A 24,689-nucleotide genomic window follows, 5' to 3' on the forward strand; every position below is an offset into this window, starting at 1 on the left:
ATACCACAAGAGAACATAAAAAAAAGAAGACAAGCTCTTTTATATGAGTGCCTACATTCTAGCAAAAAAGTAATAAAGCAAATGAAATTTTTAATTAGTTTCAAAATGCAACAAAACAGGACAGACTTCAATCACATCAAAATATTCTTTTAAAAAAGGGATTAGAGTTGGAGCTAAAAGTGTTTAAAAGAAATGCAGGATTTGAACCTCAAAGACACTGGACAGTATATGCAAGCTTCTACTACTTTTCTATAGGGGCTACAAAATGCTGAAACTGAAGCTGCAGACAATGAAATATTTACACTTCAACGGGCTGTACAAACGGCCATAAGCAGGCGCAGTATTCTTATGCCATGACAAGGCCTCTTCTTGCCCCAAGCATACTTTCTTTCTTCTGCTTCCGATCTTGTATCTGCTTTGCTCTCCTGCCCTCCCTAAAATAAGATTAAAGATATTCAGAGATGTTGCATGAGCAAACTGCAATGGGGGAATTTTCAGTGTCAATTAAAGACCTACCTTGACTGGACTTTGTGCTGTTTGTAAGCTTCCTGGTGCGGATTTGAGATAGACTTGTTCATGGCCGTGTTTTCTTTGACATCTCCAAATGGTTTCAGTTTACCTATGTATAAAATAAATAACTCAATGCTACATCTTGTCCAATCAAATGGTGTTTCACACGAACAGGGAAAATGAGAACATTTTTATACCTTTATGAGGCTTGTAGGTGAGGGGACGTGACAGACTCGCCTTCAGATCAAAGCTGGGTTTCTTGTTTGTGCCAGGCGTTGTTGAAGTGCTTGTGTTGCCAGTGAAAACAAATGGTCCTTGCAGAGGGGGAAAAAAAAATAATCATCTACTCTGTTTAGAAACATATACTTCAGATACCATTCCAAGGGTTGAAAGGCCAAAGTACCTGGAGTTTTTGTGGCAGAGAACGATGCAGTTTTGACACTGCTAGGCTTTAATCCATTGGCGGTCTGTTTCTGCGGGGTGCTGGAAGCCACACAGGGTGACATGCGTGCAGGTGTCTTCACCAGTGACCTTTTATATTCATTGTCATGAGTAGCTTCTGAGAACCTGTATATAGACAGTTCTCATTAAAGCATTACATTTAATACAAAATGTGAATGTTTCCACTTTGCAATGCCACTTAAAGTTTATTTTTGGAATATCCACTCTTGAATTCAGGTTTATCCTTTAGAATGAACCATTATTTCACAAGTGTTTGCAAACAGAGACTGCATGCCTAAGTCATAAGTTTTATACACCTGTGCGAATGTGATTGATAACTAATTAGAAGATTAAAAGACTGTGGCTCAGTACTTTTGTCCATTTAAAAGACATATTAGATCCCGAAGAAATTCATTAGATTTGTTGTATCAAAAGGCCAGAGGACAAAACGGTGACTCACCGAACATTGATCCTGCGAGCAGAAAGAACAGACGGCCTGAAGGAGGTGACCTCCTTTGCAAGAGGTTTTTTGGTGGCTGAAAGCAAAGTGTGCCTGCGGTTTTCTCCACCTGGTGTCTTGTTTACTGGGGCAGGGCTGAACATGGAAGCACGAGTTGGATTTGCCCTCTGTGGGATTATATACATGTGTCATTAGTGTGCTTTAGAAGTAATCGATATATACATCAAATGTGGGTGACCAGTAGATGGTGGTGCTTACCACTTGAGCTTTGCCATCAACTTGCAGCAGTTTAGTTTTGTCTGACAGACTCTACAGGTAAAAAAAATAAAGTTCAAGTAAAAGTTACACTTAATTTTTCCTGAATAAAAATAAGCCAAGATGATTTGGTACCTTTAATTCCTTGACTGAATTTCTGTACGTCTCCATCTGTTTCGTCTTCCGCTGAACATAGGAATCAATGGACTCCATCTTGTTGAAATGAGCCTCATGAAGTTTTTTGAAATCTGGATAAACAAATAAAATTTATAACATTATTCAAAGACTTTGAAGTGGGGGGGGGGTCTGGCACTAGTACTCTAAGTATTGTTTTGTAGGTTTTTTTTTTTTGTTTGTTTGTTTTTTTTTTTAAATCGATTAAGGTTTTATTTACTCGAGCAAAGTAGATGTGCATCTATAGACAACAGGAAAATGTACAGATTTCTCTGAAATAAAGTAAGACAGGCTCTACTGTACATAGCAGAGACTCCAGAAAAGCTTTTGCTGAATCAGGCACAAAAAGAACCATATCATGGTTAACTTAAATAAAATACTTCATTGAAAGGGAGACAAAAAAGGGAAAAAACAAACAAAAAAAAAAAAACTTACTGGGGGTAACAGGCTTCAACAAAGGCTTACTCTTCTGCTGGAGACGAGGAATTCTACCAGCTTTTGCCCCTTTTGGTGCCTTTTCTGGACACAGACATTTAAATTTAAAATTTGTGCGAAAGTCAATGATCTTAAAATCCAATAACAAAAACATAAGTGTGTATCAGCTTTTATCAACTATTACTAACCTGTTTCAGCAGTCACTGGTGCTTCATCCTTAATGGCAGGCTGTAGCTGCTGCTCCTCACGGTCAGGAGTCTGGATCTTTTTAGGAGGCTCATTTTTTTCTTTATCGTTTGTAGAGGACACCTTTCTCTTCTTACCACCTCTGGCATTGCAGGGTGCAGTAAGTGCATCAACTTCAGTGTCAACCTTAAAAAGAAAAATAAGCATAAAGGTTTTAAACCTCCAGAATGCAAAGAACTTAAACAGCTGCAAAGCAACCCTATGCACAGGGATATAGAGTGCTTCAGATGCATTTATGTTGAATACAGTGTAATGTATAATACCTTTGCAGCAACTGGAGGCATCTTGGCATCGCTTTTAGTCAGTGTCGCAGTATCAGAGATTTTTCTCTTGGTACCATGTCCTTTACCTCGACGTGTGTTCACAAACCCAGTAGTGCTGGAAACTTCTTCCTTGCAAGATGAATCCAGGACAACCTCAGATTTCTCCTGAGCTTCATCATTAATATCTTGCCCCTGGAACAGTCATAAACGCATTAGCGCTGTGCACATGAGATGCTGACAACAAAGCCAATACATTACAGAACAGCAGTAAGTTACCTGCTCCTTCGCCTCTTTGTTTTTTTCTTCTTGATAATGCTGCTTTATGGCCTTCAGAAGTTTGTCGGCCTAAAGTTGCCGAAAAAAACCGGGAAAAATGCATTTGAGTGTAGTTTGCCCAACACACGTTGACGTTAGAGAACAGCCAGATACCGTTAGCGAATACAAGGTAAGTCTACCATAACCCCGCTAGAAGCTAATTTTTAAAAAGTACCGCTTCCTTACCTTCATGTTCGCCTTGAGTCCCAGCTCCTTAGCGAGACTTCGCAATTCTGTATATTTCATAGAGTCCAAATCCATGTCGGTATGACAGTTTATTTCGCTTTTTTAAGAAAAAAAAAATCCGCGCACACGTCCGTGTTTCTCCTCACCACAAACAGCGTCGGTTAAAACTAGCCTCCGATTCAAAACACAAAAGCGCGACGCATTTGATTGGCTCTTCACTCTAACCGGATATGCCTCACAGCCAATCAGAACAACCGTGCATTTTCGGCATTTTTTTTTAATCCCCCATGCTTATTTTTTCTTTCTAAAATCGTATTTTTTTATTAGAAATTTTATACATTTAAAATAATTTAATCAGCCACAATTTTTTTGTTAAAGTTGTAGAAAAGTGTTATTTGGTATCTTGTACGTTTCTTTGTAGGGGCGTGGTTACGCTGAGAGCGTGCTTTCCTCTGTTGTTCAAATTCGCGAAGAGGGCAAGTTGCTGGCTAGGCACCGTGAAACATGGAATTTAACGACAGCCTTTTAATTAAACACACCGATAACTTAAAGCTGCCGGTCACAGGAACAGTGCACAGACAGCAGATGACTCTCCACTGTCAGCAGTGCAACGCCGTCCTGGCGGACTCCACAGGCCTCTGTGGAGAGATGAAAAGCATGGACTCGCTTATGTGCTTAAGTAAGTACACTTCATTTCTAAACGCTTGTTCGCTGAGGCATTGGGCTTGTGTTAAATGTAGTATCATTTTACAGTGCTTTTAACTAAACTCATAGTAGATGGATTTTGACTTGTTTTTATGGCGACTGTTTACATCATATGACCTAATATGTTGGAGTAAGATAATCAATGAGATGATAAATACATTATTCAATAGCAATATGGTAGTATGCCTGGTGGTAGATGCCTTTCCTGTAGCTGCAAAGCTGAATCAGTCTTTTAGAGAGACTGCCTATTCAGCGCAGTGGTGGTCAGGATTATCAATGATGGATAGGTTTCATCACAATATCCTCAAAGTTTCCAATTTACAGCCAGTTACAGAGTCAGCCTTCATAATCAGTTTATTCAGTCTTCTCCCCCAGCAGACCCCAGTAGAGTTCAGCCTGCTGTTGATGTGGACACCCAGGTACCTGTACTCCTCCACCACCTCAAAAGGAACCTTCTGAACTAGATCACATTCCCTCTGGTCTTATTCATATTCAGAAGCAGATGAATCCTCCCAGGCCATGCCACAAAATCATCCACTAGTGCTCTCTACTCCCCATCCTGCCTCTAAAATCAAACCATCGCATACTCATCAGAGTATTTCTGTAGGTCCCACAACCCAGAGCTAAACTCCTCAGTGTCTTAGGTGTGCAAGGTGAACAACAAGGGAGATTGCAGAGTCCCCTGCAGAGCTCCTGAACTGAACATCACCAAACAGACAGAGTACTTCCCCAATCTCATATGCTGTGACCTGTCTGTCAGTGGATGTGTTTCCTGACATTTCCTGTAGATTCTCTCTGAATAGCAGCAGACGGATTGTGTTAAATGCACTTGCGAAATCAAAGAAGGTAATCCTCACTGTGCAGCCATTACCGTCTAGATGGCAGTAAGCTCCCTGCAGGATGTAGGTGATTGCTTCCACATTTGGTCTGTGTGCAAACTGCTGAGGGTCAAGAGATGATTTCACCTGTGGTCTCAGCTGGGCCAAGATTAGTCTCTACAGTACCTTTGTCACATGCCGTGAGGGCAGCTGTTTGATAATCGTTAAGCTCTGGCGGTGTTGACTTCTTTGGTACTACTTGGGCCAGCGCACTTGCTCTGGTGTGGTTTCTTCTGCTGTCTGTTTGGGAGTGGAGGGGATGGAATAGCCTGCCTGTAGTCCTGTCCTCAACGCCATTGAACACTTGTGGGGTCAACTGGGACGTGCTGTTCATGCCAGAGTGACAAAAACAACCACATTTGCTCCTTAATGCTCTTTTAATGTCTGTTTTTTCAGGGGTACTATACTTAAACTCCGCTGATGATTTTCAAAAGTTTTATGCCAATATGATATTTCTACCTAATTTTCTTTAGGAGTAACCAACGATGTAGTCATTAGTGACAAGATGGAGTCAGGACATAAAGGGGAAATGACTAATTGGTGAGTAGGGTTAAGCTGAATTTATTTTGTACCACAAAGCATTGTCATGAGCACAGCTTAGACTTTAGTGGTATAGATAAAATACTGGAGGCATCAGAGTCATCCACAGGTTTTTAATGAATGTCTTGATCACTCCCAGCATCTACAGCTCTTTAAAATGCCGTGGCTGCCGCTGTGCTCTGGGGAAAGTCATTCACTCAGCACCCTCACGTTTGGCTCTGATTCGGTCCATCTTTCTCCTCTACAAAGCAAACATCAACTGGTAAGCCCTCCGGCTTCTACTAACCACACGACCATATTGACTACTTGTGTACATGTTTGTCTGGGGAGGGTAGAATAAACATGTGGCTTATGAGCTTTGTTCACTTCATATTGTGAGCTCAGGTCAGAGATGAAACAAACCCTGTATATGTTGTACACTTGATGAGTAGGTTTAACTATTCACTTTATAAATAAGTGGGGGGTAATTATATTTTTCATTCTTTAATGGAAACCATTTCATTGAAGTTATTTTTTTTGCATCCCTCGATCTTCAAGAACTTGCTTAATTCTCTCTGCAGTTACATCCTCAACAGCAGCTCCCTGGTGAAGGCATCCACACTCACATTTGATCAGAAGCCGCTCAGAGAAAGCATGAATGAGGTGGGACACTGAAATAATAATATCATGTCGGAGCAAGAGAACCAATTTTACTTTTTTTCATTGGGTTTTATTGTGGTTCATCAGTGCACACACTCACTTCACAATAGAAGAGATTAGTGCATAAAGGAATCCAGTTAGGAATGACATAAATTATAATTCCCTCTGCTGAGCAAATAAATATGTTACGTGCTTTCCGTTGCAGGTGAGACAACAGTTTGAAGCACAGCTGGAACAGATGTCACGCATTAAGAACAGACTGGTAGACAGAAGTGTTACCAGTAATATGGTCAACTAGTGTACACAGGACACCCAGCTCGACCTGGGATTAGGGAAAATATGTTCTTCATTCTGCTGCGTACTGTAGATGGGTTTTTGGTGATGGTGGCATTTATGCGCCTCCATATTCTTGTAAAGAAAATTATATCACTAATAATGGATTAGAGCTGAAATGTGTTTGTTCCATTGGAAAACTAAGGGAAGATCAGTGAACGGTAATATCTCAGATTGTATGTAAACGATGGATGCAGCTCGAGCATTCAAGAGTGTGAATACTTAAACCTGACACAAACCTGCATTCTTTAGAAGGACCAGCAGAGGGCACCTCCTCATTGAAAAATCAATTCTTACTGTAAAGATGGAAAAACCGTCCCGCTTCTTTGATCTTCCACTTTCCTGTTGAGTTTATGGCCTCGGTCACTATTTTTAAGTCTTACTGAATACAGCATGATTGTTTTATTTTGTAAATTATGGCCCCACTTAGGCTATAAGGATACAAAACAAAACTGTATGCTTTATGATTGGCTAGTTGCTACTGTGTGACCATGAAGTGTCCTTTGTTAATCAGTCAGATTCACCCCTCCCTTCTGATGTGTTGCTTGCTGACCAGAATGCTTCAGAACTGGACCTCACTGTGCCAACATCCATCTTTTACATACAGTCTATGTCGACAGCTACTAAGTGAAATTACTTTTTTAGTCATTTTCTTAATTGTTGTAGGTTAAATCAGGGCATTGTTATGAAATATAAATGTCATTCCACCTGTATTGTTACTTTGGTTCAAAACATTGTTGCTGGTAGCCTCACAAGGTATTTGTCTAAAATGGCAGAATGCAGATATTAACAATTGTTACAGATGATGGCAACAGTTGACACAGCTTCTCAGATCCCTTCTCTGCTGCTGATAATGCCATGAAAGCAGCGTGGCATTTTGTCTGGTGACTTCTTGCCAACTTTTGAGATGTATGGTCAATGTTCAGTCACGCTCAGTTCAGTTCAATTAAAATGTCAAAGTAATCTTGATTTACTGTAGTTTGTAATGGACAGCATACACTCAGTGGCCACTTTATTAAGTACATCTTGCCAGTACTGTTTTTGCCTTCAGATCTACACTAATTCTTAATGGCACAGATTCCGCAAGACGTTTGAAACATTTCTCAGGGATATTGGTCCATTTAGAGATGATAGCATCACACAGTTACTGCACATCCATGTTGTGAATGACCCGTTTCACCACATTCTAAAGGTGCTGTATTGGATTGAGATGTGGTGACTGTGGAGGCCACTTGAGGCCACCACTACCAGTCTGAAACTTTGATTATGAAAGTGAGATCGATCCATACTTGCATATTGTTTATGCCAAATTCTGACCCTACCATCCTCTTGCTCTCGTAACCTTCTGTTGTTCAGTTTTTGTAGCCTGAGTTTCCCATTCTTAGCTTTGCCTTAATTTTCTTATGCTTGCATAATGACAATAAGACAATCCCCTCTTACTGAGAGGAGTGGCACTTGCTGTGATCATCTCTATCTGCTTCAAGGCTGGACATATTGTGTTTTAAGACATGTTTTTCTGCATAGCTTGAATGGGTGCATAACTGCTAATTTAAATTATTATTTTTGACAGCAGTTTCTGCCGTACTCATTCAAACAACCATGTCACATTCAGTGTCAGTAAATTACTTTTTCTCCCCGCTCTGATGCTCGGTTTGAACTTCAGCAGATCATCTCAACAACAAACATAGCCCTCAATGCTTTGAATTGCTGCCATGTGATCGACTGCTTAGATAATTCTATTAAAAAGCAGTTGAACCTAATAAAGTGGCCAGTGAGTGTATATCTCATGTATTTTGCTGTAAATGCTATTTTGTTAATAAAGTTAATTGTTCCCATGATTTTAGGATCAACAGTTCAGTGAGAGCAAAGGTAGTTTTGTCCCTGCTTACAATCTTCACACCAAGCTAGAATTAGGTTCAAATCTTCCTTCAGTAATCATTTTCTGGTGTGTAACCAGCCTCAGAGTGGTATTAAGGACAACAAACCTTTGGTTTGTTGGTTCGTGTTATATGGCATTCAAACTGTAGTCGACACCCATCAATTTAATTGGCACCATGCTGCATTTTATTGCTGAACTTCTGATACAGATTCTTTTTTCTTTTCTTTTTTTTTTTTAAAGTTAATACAAAACCAGACAAGAGGCTCACACATAACAAGCATGCCCATTTCCTCCCTCTGGAGTGCATAGTTTCTACACAGTCCACGTCCTCTGTGGAAAAGTTGATCAACAAAGTGATGTCGTTAATCTTACCTAAGCTCTTGATATATATTTTTTCTTTTTTTTTTTTAATGGGAACAAAGGTTGATTTGTTTTTCAGCTGCACTGTGGCTACACTGTCAGGTCATATTTGACACAATGGAGAACTACTCTGTTCTTTACTGTATCAAACTAGCAGGTAGTCTGTAAAACTGTTGAAGCTTTTTCAGCGTGCTCGCCGTTGTGTCAAACAAGTCCTCACAGAACATCCAAAATGAACATTTCAGTTTCCTAATTACACTCATTCACATTACAAAGTTGGATTATTGCATGCAATACAAATCATTCATTATTCTGCTAAGACATGCATATTTTTTAAACCCATATATTAATGTTGCTAGATGTCTACTTGCTTATAAATTTTTGATTACAAATTCCAAGAAAGAGCATTACAGGGTTGTTAGAACAAAGTATCCAAGACAGGGTGGAGATGATGACGGTGCAAGTCAGTACATAGAGAGAGAAAGTGCTTTTCAAACAAGTGTCAAGTTCGCTCAGTGAGGCCTTTACAGTTACAGAATTACTTCAATGTTTATTTCTAAATAAGAAGTGGGCTTTGAATGGATGTAAAAATGCTACGACTGAAGTTTAAAGCATCTCTCGTGTACTGATGTAATAACATGACGCTACAGCTGCTCTAGAATACAATTTGTTCTGCAGAAAATATCCTAAACTTTCAGTGATGAATCCATAACTCCCCAATGAAAGAAGTGTCTAATTGACTGCGTGAGCAAAAAATAAATAAAATAAAAATGGGTGGATATAACCCTTTCCATGTGATGCTACAGAAACCTTTAAACACTTTCACCCGGGCACTAAACTCATGCATTATTGTAGGTTATTGCTTCTAAAACTCTAATCAAATACAATTTTATGGATTAAAATATAACGCTCTGAATCCCAAAACTATGAGGTAATATGTACAATGTGATGTCACTGAGAGATCATTATTCTAGGACTAAAAGTCAATGTCGGATCCTTACCAATCAGATCCAAATCTAGGATTAAATTTAATCTCATTCGTAATAGAACATTTCTTCGTCACCATCACACGTGAGACTTGGGAGATTTTTGGCTTTTGCATATTAACTAATTCTTTTAATGCTTTATAGTGCATAAATAAAAGAAGTTACTTATTTTAAGCATATATGCTATAGTAAATGACTTGTTTAAATACTTAACTTACCCTGATTGTGCCTTACATTAGTTTTATTTCGATTGCACAAACTAGTCATGTGATGAAAATGAGATTTTGCAGTAGAGTCTAGAGTAAAGCTGTGTCTCTATGCAGTGTATTTAAATGTACCTAAGTCTACCACCCTTTAACTTCGCTGAAATAGTTTCCAAAGTTTGGCGCTCCAGCTTAGCCTAGAAATCGATTTCACTATTCCTCATGAAGCAAGCATCACTACTGGTCATGCACGGCTACTATAATGTTGGCACCACAGTCCCGCTAAATAAGCTAATGCACATGAGTCTATACATATCTTAATGGAAGACATTGGTGATTTTGTTGCTTTCAAACAACTTGTCACTTGTTTATACAATATACAGTTTGGTCAACAACATGACAGTTAGGATCAAATATTGCACAAATCCCGGTTAAATGTGATTTTTTTCCTTTGAAAAATCACAAAAGTGAACAAAAGAAACAGAAAATGCACAGAAGCAGCATGCATTCACTTGAGGAACAATTATACATTTCATTAGATTACATTACCATTATCACGAGAAGCTCTGACCAGCCTACTCTTTGCCACTTGTTTATGCTTTCAAATACATGCCTGAATGCAGTTTAGATGCATGAACATCAACTGAGCTGCAAAGAATTTTTTTGTTCGGCTGATCCTAAAGAAACACCATAATGTCCGACAGACCAAGATGAGCTATCTACCTAAAGAAAAAGCTACACTAGATTAAAATAAACAAGCAGGACTTTGTTTGATTCCATTGGGTGGATCTCTAAATTAAACGTAAAGCTTCTTCTAGGAGTAATTTCACTAATCCTAAAAAACAGCATTTTATTTTTAAATGAAATGGGTTTCTCTGAAATCTGAGATAATTACCTGGGTAATTCAGTGGGAAACTGGCATTTTCTTCCTCAAGTGACTGCATTATACTTCTGTTAAAATAAAAAAAATAAAGAAAAAGAAAAATGAGACCAGGTTTCTTTTGAGTGAGATAAAGCATGTTTGATAAAGCAGATCTGATTGCATCTTCTCACAATTCCTTAAAAGAAATCAAAACTGAAAATCTATCTCAACCTGAATGTCCCATTATACATGCAGGAGGGGGGAAAAAAACCTCCCAGCAATTAACATGGGAAAAAACTAAATAAAAACATGTTAAATTGATTATTTTAAATCGAAAGAGACCAGATGAAGGAAAACTGAATCAGAATGCTTCAGGAGACAAATTTGAAATACTACAAGTTGCCAGATTTCTATGTAAAGGACTCAACATTAAAAGGAAAACTTCCCAATTTTATCTCTATGTGCTATTTGTAAAGAAACACCTGCCGACCTGACAAAGGAGAGCACAATACAATGCAAAACAGATGCATAGGAGACCACAGTTTGAGTGGTTCAGTGTTTTTTGTTTTGTTTTTTTTTTTACCCAAAATGAGTGACAGTGTGCTTATGTGCTGCTCAGTCTTCTCCCATTTACAACCTCACTTTTTGACCCCCAGAAACAAAACTAATCATCCAACTTTATGCAACTTTCTGTGGCACTTGACAACCTTTTAGCTAATTCACCACTCTCCTCGTCCATGCTGTTGGACTTCCCATGGCAATGAGGTAGAGCAAAAAACAAAACATTAACACACCCAATGAGTCTAATGAAAATCACAGGCCTTGATCTTTGCTACAGTATCTTGTGTCTTTTGCTATGTTTCCCAGAAAATTGGGAGCAGGTACTTTGTTCTTTATCAAACTGTTTTTTGTAACTGTGGTGAAAGTAATTTTTTCCTTTCTTACTATTTGGGAAGTAGAGACTATGTTTACATGCAGCCTGACGAGAATCTCACGCGTATTTCTAAAAGACTTTCTGGCAGACAAAATAATACTAGGCTACATGTAGACATAAGCAGTGTGCATCATGCAAGTCCGACCGCCCAAAATTTCGGCAGATGGTGTTCACTGATGATCCGTGGGATGCTGTGGAGGAGAGGTGGTTAATGTCCCAGCAGGAAGGAGGGCACCAGTGTCCCAGAAGCCCAAATGAGGTCATCTTGATAGTGTCCGTTTACCTCCAAATGCCTTGGTGGTGGCGGATGTTACATGTTGGTGGTGCTGGGTTTAATTTGCAAAGCAATATCACTTGCAGAGGATTCATGACTCCATTAAATGACGGTTTATTCCTAAAATAACAATTCACATGTCACTTTCATAGAAGAAATATGACCATGATTCATAATTATACTCAGCACATTCTCTCATTGCGTTTGGAACAATTAGATATGCAGTGATGTACAAAAATCTTAAGCCACTCTTGATTTCTTTATATTTTATCTCAGCAAATGGTAAATATTCAATATTGAAGTAAATTCAAAGCTCTTCTTTGGATGTTCACTGCCTTTGTTTTGTTCTCTCCCAAAATGATATCTCAATATTCAATTTAATCTTTTTTTCTAAGCTGTCTGTTATGTGTAAACCGAAGAACACAGGTCATCCCTTGAGCTAAGTGCCTTTTTTGTGCTTCAATGACTAGGTGATTATTAAGTGGCTTAACAAATAAATAAATAACATATCATGACTGGATTGAAAATGAGTGAAAAAGCAGCCAATGTCAAAAACCCCCCCCAAAAAAAACAACCCTTTGAAAGACCTTCAGAAAGCCTGAAGCCACTTTGAAAAATAATAATAATTGAGCCTGACTCAGTGGAAAAAATTCATAGAAATGAAGGGTGGCTCAAGAGTTTTACACAGTACTGCATAATGAATGCATTATATAATGCTACAATCGATTCTGCTCCTTAAGTTAATTTATTCGATTACGAATCACTTCAGCTTTAAACAGAGATTACAGTAGAATCTTATAGTGCTCAGTGGTGCTTAATGGACACAGTGTCATTTAATGCAGACAAACATAATTTTCGATGGTGTGACTTTCGGTTAATGTACAGACGACTCCTTAAAATAACTCAAATAACACAACGTAGAAGTCCGCTGGCATGCAATTGTCGTCAGTTTTCAAAAAGTGAAGACAGAGGTTTAAGTAAAAGCTGACCGAAGCACTGACCTTGATGCGAGTTGGACCGAAAGGATGCAGAGATATTTCCTCTGTGGTCTGAGCTGCAGTTGCACACAATGGTAAACAAAAGCCGTGGGGAGGAGAGGGGGTTTCTTCCGCTACGGGGACACATTTAAGACTCCCAAACGAACAACTGTCTGATTTATCTTACTGAGAGAAACCGCAGCGGCGAAGAAATAAAGTTCTGGACCCTCTTCTTTCCCCGGTTACCGCAAACGAGGAGAGAAGAAGGTCCTGTCGTCCTGTTCTCCCGAACACCTCTGCTCTACGCCATTTTCGCTCCGCTACTACGAGCTAACGGGAAAAGGATTGCGCTGGATAGCTGTCAATCAACATTAAACCCGCCCCGGAAGTTGTTCTTCTTGTGTCCTGAACATGGAACGCTTCACTGCCGCTAACTGGGTCACCCAAAAAAATTGAAAATAATCCACACACACAATGATAAAAAATGTGTTGGTTGTGTGATTTACATTTGCCCCAAAGACAAAATACTAAAATTCAAACCTATTTAATATCATAATAATAATTAACACAGAAAGAGGGATATGCAGTTAATCTTTGGAAAGTACCAAACTCACACATTTATTTACTCTAGTTTTTCACAACGTTTAAAAAGGAAACTGCGTATTACATTAAAACCATATCTGAATTCAAAAAATAATAAATCTCAGTATATTTTTGATTTATTTTATTTTTTGTGTGTTGTCCACTTAATGTTTTTGTTTGGGGGGGGGGGGGGGGGGGGTATGTTTGTTGTTTTGTTTTTTGCATAAGATCGTCCCCTGGCTCTATTTTGCTTTCTCCGTTGACTCCGTTAATGACTATCAGTGTTTATTGTATTTGCTAATAATTACGATTTTTTAAACTCCTTGAATGCTAGTTTTCATGTCACATCTAACATCTAAAATAGTCACAAATCCACGGTTGATTTTGTTTATACATGTTTTTTTGTTTTTGTTTTTTACGATTGTTTAACCACTTTTTCTAGAACAGTAATCATGCACTGCTTGTGGTGTTCCTTCTGACTAGATTGAGTGTCACGCTAACCAATGCGACAATATTACCCATTTTTCCAAAATAAGACAAGGTAAAGTCTAAGTTTCCTTCCTTTATTTACATAAATACAGTTGTTCTTGACTTTCACAGTGCATTACACTCCACAACTTGCTTCTGTTTTTGAGAAAACACTAATATTAGCACTTATTGCAACCCTGTTACCGTGCATATTGAAATCAACTTTATAAAAACATGTTAAAAATATATAAAATACTGTTAAGTAACATTTCTTAAAATGTAACCATGTCACCATATCATTTTCAATAAAAGTAAGCAAAAATATCTTTATTAGCTCACAAAAGGGTTTAATCTGTTGCCTTTATGATAGTTTTATTCATTATATTGATAGTGTATTTAAGCATATATTTGAAAATAAATACAGAAATTACTGAGGGAAAACATGTGACTATTAAAAACTTGGGCAAGGATGTCAAAAGTTGCTTAAATTCATATTAATTAAGGCTTATCTGAAACTGAGTGAAAATTCCCTATGAAGGTGATTTTTCAGGTTCCAGGGTATTGGTAACAGGGTTGAGTGTTGTTTAAACCTTAGCTGCTTCCCACCAGCCAGACAAGAGAAATGGCTGCCTTGTGCTAAATTTAAAGGTACAGTGCTTTTACAAATTACAATTTTCAAAGACCACCATCCAGAGTTTTATTATTAGCAGAAAACAATAATAAAGCGTGTTATTATGTTTTGATTGAGATGATTCAAGTTTCCACATAATCATTGTCTCTCCTATTGAGGGCCTTAGTGCACTATAGCAAGTCTAAAACTCAGCAGGTGATTATTATTTATGAATATCTGCTGTGTGCCTGCATCAGTGTAACATGATGATCTGTTTCCTGTGTCAACTGTTGATTGGCTTTGTGGGGGCAGGGATCTGATAAATGTCACCTTTAACATTTCCAGAATCCTCCCATTGATTTTTATGGGAGGTTTTTTATATTTCTGGGTCATCCACTTATTCTCCTTTGTCAAAAACAGGCTGCTTTAACTCCTCTCCCTTTGAGGTCCCGCAGATAATACAGTTTTCTTGTTGAAAATTGAGTTTGTTAACATGGGATCACTTTGTACACACACTGACCTCATTATGTAGAAATCTGGATATGCTTAGTATCCACAGTTCTAACAGTATGTTACACAGAAAAAGAAGGAAAACCATGATAGGTCCACTTTATATCCCTAAGTATATTATTTGTCACTGTTGTCATTGTTATCAGCCAAATATTTAATCCAAGAAACCATCATCTAACATATGAAGTTGTAGTCTGTTATATTCTAATTTTATCACACTCTACAATTTTTTAATTCCTAAAGAATAAATAAATAAAAAATCCAAGCTGGATGTAAACAGTGGGAGTAGCACAAAAAAAGTCACAAAAACATCCCAATAAATGAGACAAAGAAGCATGGCACTTATTTTTATTCAAATCAAATTCCTGAATCACTTTGATAATACCTCGACCAACATCACATAACGTGATTCACATCTGACTGATGATCACAGAATGATTGATAAAATGGTTGAGCTGCGTTTCCTGCACTGGAGGGTGCTCTAGTAATGACTTCACAGACTCACATTAAAGATTTAAAAGGGGTCATGCACAGTGACATGTCCCAAAAAATAACATGCCCAATGCATCAGGCGCTGGTCAGTGAGGAAAGTCATTCTAAGAAATACAGAGCAGAGGAGAAATCAGCATTTTTCCTTAGCTGCAGGGAAACTGATCAAATGAATAAAAGCACAGTATGTTATCTTTGCCTGCTCTAAGTCTACAGACTAGCTGATCCCACAGCCCAATTTCCAACACAGTACTCATAGCAAGGCCTTCTTTAAGTCTTAAAGCCTTTGAGGGCTGGTCCAGGTGGCAGATACTTTTTAAGGATATCAAAAAACCTGCTGTGAAAGTCTCACATACTGATGAGACACCAGCATTTTTGAAATCTCCATGCCACCGTTCTCACCTCTAATTGAGTGAGGCACTCCTTTAAACCAGCAGTGGCTCCAACAGGCCCATAATTTGAGTCTACAGGTAGCAGTTGATCCACGGTGTAGTGGTTTACACATTCATCTAACAAGTGAGATTCCAGGGTTTGATCCCAGTCGTGAAGGGCATCCGGCTTAAAAACTGCCAACATCAAACATGTGGTCCTACCCACTGTAAATACGGGAGCAGCTAAAAGTAGCTTTAGATTCTACTGGCAGCAGCTCTGTTAATTATATGAAACAGTACACAAACATGGCCATGGGTTACTGTTTAGCTAATAACTTACAAAGGGGAACCAGACACTTCAGTGAGTTACACAAGAACCTGAGGAACAGGTCAGTCCGATTTTGCTTCAAGAGACAAACTCGGATTGGCTGGTCTGGCTCGATCAAAGGAAAAAATTCATAACATCATGATGGCATTAAAAACACTGACATTTTGAAGTGGAATCACACAATTTTGAATCTTTGCATATTTATATGGACAAAGATGCAGCATGGGCTAAATATCAGTGGAGCAGCATGATTAAACTTATAAACTTACCTACTGCGATAGCAAAAAGTTAATCTGCCATGCTATAAATATATATTTTTCATGTGAAAAATGAACAGAAGTGGTAATTACTATGATCCTCTAAAAAGTTTCCTAATAAATAATGTATCATTACTGGGAAAAAAAATACATAGTGACATTGCATAAACAACCCAAGGCATGCAACTTTTCCCTTTGTTTACAGAGCAGTGCAAAGGCCGAAACTCAAGATTTATTATGGTATCCACCCAATGCTTGGCCTGAAGGAATGAACCCATAGCGTGGGCCACAGCAGCTCGTTGAGAAGCCGGATGAGATTGTGTCCTGAAATCAACTGACATGTTCAAGCGCTACTCTAAATAGGATTACAAAAAAAATGATAACAATAATGAAACTTTAGTGCAGGAACCGGATGCTCATCTTCTGTTCCACATCCACTTTTTCCAAGACCTGCGAATAAACAAACAAAAACAAGACAAGTTTATACTACTGAAAAATGTGCTGCTCTAAAGTTTACATTTGCGGCTGGGGCTTAAAAGAACATCTGTTTTAAATCAATCCCAAAAACAAGTCAAAGCTCTCCTGCCATTTCAGTTAACCATTACCCCTGTCCTGGGTGCTGGTTCACCCATTACACCACTACGACTTCAGTCCCACACAAACTATTTAAATCTCAATGTTACACGGTGTGACATTTTTGTCCAGCTGTCCCATAAAACACCTTTAACTGTCACTATAAGCTGAAAATAGCACATTATATATTAACTAAAACAAGTCTTTGGAAGAGTTAGAGGTTGAGACAGTTTAACTTGCTTGTAAATGTCCACACAAATCAAACTGTGAAAACCAAGGCTTGAATTAACTGGGATTATTTCATCCACATCCTCTCTTAATAACTAACATAGATACACAATCAAATTTTTGTCCACTGGAAAACTATGCTGTGCTATGCAAAATGCATGCTTGATAGATATATATATTTCCTTCTTTTCTGTGGTTAGTCTTGGGTTCTAGTTTGTGTACCACTGAGGCCTCCAATGCTAAAAATATACCTGCACATGGCAGTGGTCAGTTTTTAATTAAAAAGAATCCTTCAAACAGCATCTGTTATGTCATTTTAAGTTTAGCAGCAATGCTTCAGTGGTTAACTTAAAAAGGAAAACACACAACAGTACAAATATGTATGTTGACCACAAAGCTTGCCTTGATAAACTCATTGAAGGAAATGCAGCTATCTCCGTTTGTGTCAGCCTCCTGGATGGTCCTATCAGCAATGCTGCCGAGTTGTTCATCTGAAATGTTAACTCCAACCATCATCCGCAAGACCTGGAACAAACCAGCAAAATGTATTTTTAAGAGTCACCAAATAACAAGGTGACGTATATTTTTGCAATACACAAGATCATTTGTAGCTATTTTGGTTCATTGGCAAAGCCACACTTGACTAGGAAATACATGATAATAACTGATGGTGCACGCATAATGAGTGAAAAACGAGTGCACAAATAGTACTCAGAAATACACATTTAGCCCTACAGGTTCATGCATTACACAAAGCAGGTGACACAGTGAAATGTTTTGCGCAAAACAAGAGATGTGGCTGAGTCATTAACCCTGAGCTTATAGCAATTACAGGTCAGAGAATGTCACTGAGCTTGACCCGCTTTAAAGCGGGACGACAAATAACACAGAGGGAGTGCAAAGGAAGCCAAAATACAGGATATTAGACTGTCTGGGAAGGATCAGCCTGTAGTTAAGGTGAGATATCACATCATTGTCAGCACAAGGGCAAAGTCTTCTTTGACTGTGAAATCCTCCTCTCTGTAAAACACTTTAAAACAAATGTGGTGCAATAGCACTTGTTCATTTGTCAAACTTACAGTCTGTAGAGATAAATTTACAGAAATAATAACTGATATTCACAGAAAGGAAAAGTAGCATCTGAAAATGTCTTACATTCTGTAATGTACAAGCAAGAAGGTAGGTATAAAATCATATCCAGACTTTATGAGGGCTTCCAAGAGGCCTCGGATGCAAACAGCCACCATATTAAAGACATATGAGAATTTGAAGTCAAAATAGTTCTATCTACAGGGGACTGGGATAAAAATGACACAAATCTCAACCCAAATACTGTTTCACATACTTGGAGTGGATCCGGTTAGAAAAATGTTGTTAACTTTTATTTTATTACTCCTACCATAAAAGACACCAAAGAGTAGGAACAAAGTGCTGGAGGTTATACGGAGCAACAGTAGCTAATCATTACCATTAATTGCGTTCTGAGTATGTATCTGGGAACATTCAAGCACAGAACATTCAAGCTAAAGAAGACAAATACAAATACATGGAAAAGAAAAGCGAAACAAAGATGTGGTTACACTCTGAAGGCTGGCTCAAAATCATTTATGAAATCTACGTAAAGGAAAGAGTCATTTGCTCACATTTACAGCAGGATGAATTTATGGAATTGTGGTTCAAATTGATTGCATTCATCACCTCATTTAGATCAGATTTAGCCTAAGTGGAAGTGACAAATTATCTTTCACCGAGAGAAAAACAAAAAAGCAACTTAAAACTTGTGTGTGAACTGCAACAAGAATAGAGAAGAGAGGGAAGTGTGACATCCTTCTGTTCTGATGTATTCTAGTGAAATTATACAGAAAAGTAAGTTAATATGACGTAGAAGTTTCTTATAAATGTTACAGTTTTTGCTATGTTAACAGACAACAATCCCATGCATGTAAAATTGAACCTGTATGCTGATGTTTTTATTTGGGAAATTACAATTTGACCTCGGAAAAATGATACATGACGTCTCAACTAAAGAATAACTACACAGGGCTGACTGAACTTCTGATAAATGGGTGTGGAATTACAGATATTAATTTTTCTTGTAAGCCCCACAGTTGCCAAAAGATTCTGTAATGTTTAAACACACTAATTATTCACTGTGTGACATACTGTGTGAACCACAAACTACATGATGATTCCAAGTCAATCCACTCACCTGCAGGAGCTCATCTCGGGAGATCTTGTCATCTCTGTCCAGGTCATACAGACGGAAAGCAACTGAATAGAAAGAAACAGGTAAGTCAGATACTCTTAAACCGACGCTAAGACAATACCAGTCACACCCCAACACTCACAGAGCAGCTTGTTTGTCCTGCTGTTCAGGGGCTCAGTAGCTGAGGGGTTCTTGTTCTTCTCGTTGTCTTCGATTGGTCTGAAGTGAGCCAGGGTCCGCATGAAACCCCGGAAATTTACCTGGTCCTCTCTAAAAATCACAAGCACGAAATATCTACTATAACTCTCTGGAAAGTTCAGTCAGATTACCTTTGTGCTCAAATGCGTATTGTGGGCACCACAATGAGCTAGTAACCTAACACCAACGTGCAGATTGGAATGGTTTCTACATCTATTCTCAAGTTGTTTAAAACAAACAGGCCAAAACCAGAGAAGCCAGAATCCATCTGAAACCATTAAAAGACAGAGCTGCAATTACAACGCCTACACATGTGACCTTTTAGGATTTTAATGATATATCTAAAGACATCTGTTTGGGGTTTTTTTGTTGTTTTTTTCCCTCCCACAGTGATGAAAACATCCAAATAACTGTCAAGTATACAACTCAAAACCCCATTTGATTTACTTCCACACAGACTTGGCAGTAAGGACTGAGCTTCTCCAGCCTGCAGTCAGGAAACCACAACTGAAAGGCATTACAGCCTGGCCCAGCTTTGTGGCAATGGTGCTGGTGACTCAATTTTATAGTAGTGCAAAAACAAGCTTTCCAAACTACTGCAGAGCAATAACACAGACTACTCACCCCTCAGGAAAGAACGCGTTGATGATTCTATCTCCCAGAGGGTTAATGGCCAACTCTGGGATTCTCTGGAAATCTTCTCGACTGTAAAAATAAGGAGACGTGATCAAAGTTAAATTCTAAACTCAGTATGTTTTACCTAACAATTCACCAGTCTTATACTGAGAGTTGATGAGCTTTTCTAAGACATGACACATAGCAAAACTCATGAGGTCATGTGATGAGTGATATATGACATAAATCATCATTTGTTTATAAGAACAAAAAAAAAAATTGTTAAAAACATTGTTCAGATTTGTTACACACTGGAAATTTTTCTTACTCCAGTTGGTTGGACTAGAAACAGATCTGTGAAATCTCACTGTTGTGAAAACTAATGAAACGATAAGGAAGTCACACTGAACAAACGTGACTTCTACTGTGACTGGAAGCACTTGAGCAAGAAAAAAAGTACAGCAAGGAACTTATTATGTGTAAACACAACATCTTTCATATATCCAAGTTGAATGAAACCAAACAGAGTGTGTGTATGGGGGGTTTCGTCTGCCCTTGAGAAACTGACTGCACTTTCCCCTTCAAGGAATCATTTTCAAATAACCAAAGGGCCTTCAAATTAAACTTTTAGCTGCTTAATGATTACCAGTCTCTTCACCTATCAGTTAAGACAGAATCTGAACCAGATGAATAGTCAGTGACAGGAGAAAGATTCATTACATGATTTCATCACTGAAATGAGAGACAGATCTCACATTGCCCACCTTTATCTCAGCACAACACTTTGTCTTAGACCTAATTTATTAATATAAACACCACATTCAGAGAGGCAAATTTTGTAAAAAACAAACAAAAAAAACAAAAAAAACTACACACTGTAAGATTTTCTCAATTTAAATACCCTTGGAGGTGTGTTTTTTTTATGACTCATTCTCAAGTCAACCAGAAAACTTAACTGCTTAGGTGACCTCTATAACGGAGTCCTTGTAGTGTGGGCTGGTAAAGGAACAAAACAAATGAGGTACAGCTTGTGGCTCCTGTTTATGTTTTTGCTCACCTGAGGGTGCCGTTTTCCCCTTTATCCAGGCTGGTGAAACGGCTGTACAGGCGAGTGATCTGACTGTGGGAAACTGCGGCGACAAAGATTTTGACTATCAGATGAGCCAAAGATAGCTGATACACAACGGAATCCACAATAACCCCTCACCGATATAATGCAACCGATTAAACTAGCAAAATATAGAGAGTTAATGAGTACAGCCTCAATCAGAAAAAGCAGTCAGCCAAAGACATCTAAATATGAGAGTACAGCAATCAACTAGCTAATGTCCAAGAGGTTTCGTCTTCACACAAGGACTAAACTCTCAACTCTGAGCTCAACTTACAGCCAGTTTCCTTCTTAATTTCTTCAATTTCCTCTTCTCGGAGTAATCTGGACGCTCTGGATCCCATGGTGAGATGTTAACGGAGGTTTAAAATCGAGATGACTCGCTAAGGCGTCTTGCGCAAGCTCTCCAAGAGTCTCTATTAAAGTTAGCAAACAAGCTAATTAACCGAGCTAAAAAGGCTGCTATGTTCGGTTAAAAGGAACGCAGCTGCTGTTCAATCTAGAAATTTGCTGTTTATCTTCCTGTCGATGTAACTCAGCTGTAAGTCTGTCTGCTGCTACTGCTTTTCTCCGGCACACAGCGACGTTTTCACGTTACCAAGACGGGTTTCGGTGAGGTTATCTTCCTGGTTTATGGAGGAGGCGGGGCTAAGGAGGCCACCTCCCCGTTGGGCCGTACTCACTGGGGTTAGGTGGCAGACTTGATGCCTGCTTAAAATGTCAAAAACGGCGATGTGTTTACACACAGCGGTGTATAAACAATAATTACAGTTTTAAAGCTTAAAAATGATAATTAAAACTAATAATGGACAGGACAAAGCTGGATATATAAATGCTTTTAAAAATTGTATAATTTGTGGAAAATGTCCACAGGTTTATTTTCTGGCTGAAAATAAACTAGTAAATTTCATTTCATTTCATTTCATTTATTTATTTCACACTTGGTACAACAGTTTCCACAGTTTGTTCTTTCAGACAAACCAACCACACTTTCTATCGTAAATAAATAGATAAAAATAAAAATAGTTTCAACTTTTAACAGTTCCAGGTAAACAAACACAAAGTGGATTTCACTTCCGTTATACATTATACTATACCATTTTTAAACAAAGTTCACTAAGACTCATAAAATAAAATAAATAATATAAAATAAACTACTACTACTACTACTACTACTACTAATAATAATAATAATAATAATAAGAAGAAGAAGAAGAAGAAGAAGAAGGTAATTTCAAGTTACGTTTCTCAAAATGTAAACTTTTCCACTTACTTTTTTGTAAGATGAAATTTTGAATACCTTACTTTAAATTTAAAGCTATCAAATCAAAAATTTAAGAGGTCTGAAAAGAAGAAGTCAGATTTTTCAGGTCAGTACCCGCAAACTTGGGCATACTTCGTAAATCAAATTGTTGTCTTATATCTCCCACAAATAACAAATAAATAAATAAATAGACATGTACATACATACTGATGGTAATTCCAATGCAGAGCTTATACAGAGACATACACTGCTGTTCAAAATGAAGGACTCAAACACCATTTCTTCAACTACCAAAAAAAAAAAAAGGTTTGCACCAACAAGGCAATTCTAAAAACTTAGCAAATCTCAAGAAATTGGAGACAACTGAAGGATAAATAAAGAGTGATTGCGCGCGCGCGCGTGTGTGTATTATGTGTAGGTGTTGTCTGTTATGGTTGTATTGAGAGTGTGCATATTAGAAAGGATGACTCACGACTACAGAACAGATCTACCTTTGAGTAACGTGAACCTGAAGATTTGTCTGCCCTAAAAAACTATCTCCAGCACATGTCTGGAATGCATTTCATCCAGCGGTCATGAAGATCTTATCAAAATGGGTGGAATCATCATCTTGACAGAGAATAGAGAACAAAAGCAATATATTAAAGAACCCAAACGGAGTATAAATACAGCCGTTTTCATTTTAACATGTAAGTAAAGATTTCACCACTAGATGGAGCAATTTTATAGTTTTTCGTCACACCAGTTCATGCAGAGTTTTAAGGGTTTCATGTTATGTTCAAAACTCAAAGTATACTTAGAATGACACTATCTTTGATGTGTTATAAATAATATCAATAAATAATAATAAACAGCACTTCCGGAGGAGCTAACTGGAAGGTAATTAGCTCTTCCTAATTTGAGGTAATAAGCCCCCTTCTTCCTGGAATCCATCTCTTTCGTCGTCTAAATTATAATTTTTAAGTTGCCACAGTTTACATAAAGAGAAAGAATTCACATTTCCTACATATGTTTAAATATATATACATATGTTTGAAAATTCTTCTCAAAATGAGAACTTCTCAACTAGACTTAAAAAGCATGACCGATATTTATAACAACAGTCTCCACTGAACTCTGGAGAAACAAAAAATAGTAAAGGAAATGTGACTTCATTAGAAGAAGGTAAATTAGGTGAATTTGAAAGTGGCATGGTTGTTGGTACCAGATGGGCTGGTTTGAGTATTTCAGAAACTGCTGATCTGCTGGGATTTTCTCACACAACCATGTCTGAGGTTTACAGAGAAAAGTCCAAATAACAGAAAATATCCATTGACTGTCAGCTGTGCATGTGAAAACTCCTTGTTGATGTCAGAGGTTAAAGGAGAATGACCAAAATTCTACTACTAGAATGGAAAACTTAGACTGAAAGTCCCACAGGCTCACCAAAACTGGACAGCAAAAGATTGGAGAAACATTGTCTTGTCTAATGAGAGCGACATTCAGATGGCAAGGTCAGAATTTGGCGTGAACAACATGAAAGCTGATCCATTCTGCCTTGAACTGACAGTTTAGCCTTCTGGTCGTGGTGTGAGGGAGTTTTTGTCAGCAATCTTTGGCCCTCTTAGTACCAGTTCAGCACAGTGTTTACCCATCTTCTGATAGCTGCTTCCAGCAGGGTAACATGTCATGAAGCTCAAATCATCTGAAACTGGTTCCTTGAAAATAGTTTACTCAAATGGTGTCCACAGTCACCATATCTCAATCCAACAGACAACCTTTGGGACATTTTAGAACAACAGATTTGCATTACAGGTGTGCAGCCGACATCTGCAGCAACTATGTGATTTTATCATGACAATATGGACCAAAGTCTCTGAGGTTTGCTTCCAGTACCTTAATAAATCTGTGCCATGAAGAATTAAAACAGCTCTGAAGGCAGAAAAGAGTCAAAGCCAGTATTAGCAATGTTTAGTGAGTGCATTTTTACTTTATTTAGATTTCTTTCTGCAGTGGAAAATGAGGAAATTCCTTTAAAATATGTTTTT

The 24,689-nt window shown here is 38.1% G+C and overlaps 3 protein-coding genes and 1 long non-coding RNA gene across 4 annotated transcripts; 1 reads left to right on the forward strand and 3 right to left on the reverse strand.

Annotated features, from left to right (window-relative positions):
- Positions 1 to 326: 326 nt before the first annotated feature.
- On the reverse strand, positions 327 to 3,484 carry nusap1 (nucleolar and spindle associated protein 1). The gene is made up of 12 exons (XM_063497981.1): positions 3,286 to 3,484; positions 3,061 to 3,129; positions 2,785 to 2,976; positions 2,464 to 2,647; positions 2,276 to 2,359; positions 1,802 to 1,914; positions 1,670 to 1,720; positions 1,412 to 1,578; positions 914 to 1,077; positions 708 to 824; positions 517 to 619; positions 327 to 434 (listed from the first exon to the last, which is right to left on the reverse strand). Exons 1-12 carry the CDS (start codon positions 3,358 to 3,360, stop codon positions 347 to 349), a joined length of 1,407 nt encoding a protein of 468 aa, XP_063354051.1. The 5' UTR covers positions 3,361 to 3,484; the 3' UTR covers positions 327 to 346.
- A 231-nt stretch (positions 3,485 to 3,715) lies between these two features.
- oip5 (opa interacting protein 5) lies at positions 3,716 to 10,042 on the forward strand. Its single transcript, XM_063497984.1, has 5 exons — positions 3,716 to 3,964; positions 5,342 to 5,408; positions 5,548 to 5,670; positions 5,969 to 6,050; positions 6,253 to 10,042. The coding sequence occupies exons 1-5, from the start codon at positions 3,790 to 3,792 to the stop codon at positions 6,343 to 6,345; spliced, it is 540 nt and encodes a 179-aa protein (XP_063354054.1). The 5' UTR covers positions 3,716 to 3,789; the 3' UTR covers positions 6,346 to 10,042.
- On the reverse strand, positions 8,646 to 13,208 carry LOC134644860 (uncharacterized). The gene is made up of 2 exons (XR_010096501.1): positions 12,880 to 13,208; positions 8,646 to 11,998 (listed from the first exon to the last, which is right to left on the reverse strand). It is a non-coding gene; the product is annotated as an uncharacterized LOC134644860 (long non-coding RNA).
- A 2,148-nt stretch (positions 13,209 to 15,356) lies between these two features.
- On the reverse strand, positions 15,357 to 22,051 carry chp1 (calcineurin-like EF-hand protein 1). The gene is made up of 7 exons (XM_063497843.1): positions 21,676 to 22,051; positions 21,348 to 21,420; positions 20,300 to 20,380; positions 19,620 to 19,747; positions 19,481 to 19,542; positions 17,674 to 17,796; positions 15,357 to 16,920 (listed from the first exon to the last, which is right to left on the reverse strand). Exons 1-7 carry the CDS (start codon positions 21,740 to 21,742, stop codon positions 16,867 to 16,869), a joined length of 588 nt encoding a protein of 195 aa, XP_063353913.1. The 5' UTR covers positions 21,743 to 22,051; the 3' UTR covers positions 15,357 to 16,866.
- Between the last annotated feature and the right edge of the window lie 2,638 nt (positions 22,052 to 24,689).

The sequence above is a fragment of the Pelmatolapia mariae genome, linkage group LG16_19 (assembly GCF_036321145.2).
Source record: "Pelmatolapia mariae isolate MD_Pm_ZW linkage group LG16_19, Pm_UMD_F_2, whole genome shotgun sequence".
In the NCBI taxonomy this organism is placed as follows: Eukaryota; Metazoa; Chordata; class Actinopteri; order Cichliformes; family Cichlidae; genus Pelmatolapia; species Pelmatolapia mariae.

Excerpts from the sequence above, each read along its gene's own strand:
- nusap1 (XM_063497981.1), bottom strand. The coding sequence starts at position 3,360 with ATGGATTTGGACTCTATGAAATATACAGAATTGCGAAGTCTCGCTAAG. Across the intron at positions 3,130-3,285 it reads GACTCAAGGCGAACATGAAG|GCCGACAAACTTCTGAAGGC; the intron begins GTAAGGAAGCGG and ends CGGCAACTTTAG. Across the intron at positions 825-913 it reads CTCTGCCACAAAAACTCCAG|GACCATTTGTTTTCACTGGC; the intron begins GTACTTTGGCCT and ends CCCCTCTGCAAG.
- chp1 (XM_063497843.1), bottom strand. The coding sequence starts at position 21,742 with ATGGGATCCAGAGCGTCCAGATTACTCCGAGAAGAGGAAATTGAAGAA. Across the intron at positions 20,381-21,347 it reads GGGGAAAACGGCACCCTCAG|TCGAGAAGATTTCCAGAGAA; the intron begins GTGAGCAAAAAC and ends TTATTTTTACAG. Across the intron at positions 19,748-20,299 it reads AACGCGTTCTTTCCTGAGGG|AGAGGACCAGGTAAATTTCC; the intron begins GTGAGTAGTCTG and ends TGTGATTTTTAG.
- oip5 (XM_063497984.1), top strand. The coding sequence starts at position 3,790 with ATGGAATTTAACGACAGCCTTTTAATTAAACACACCGATAACTTAAAG. Across the intron at positions 5,409-5,547 it reads AAAGGGGAAATGACTAATTG|CATCTACAGCTCTTTAAAAT; the intron begins GTGAGTAGGGTT and ends GATCACTCCCAG. Across the intron at positions 5,671-5,968 it reads TACAAAGCAAACATCAACTG|TTACATCCTCAACAGCAGCT; the intron begins GTAAGCCCTCCG and ends TTCTCTCTGCAG.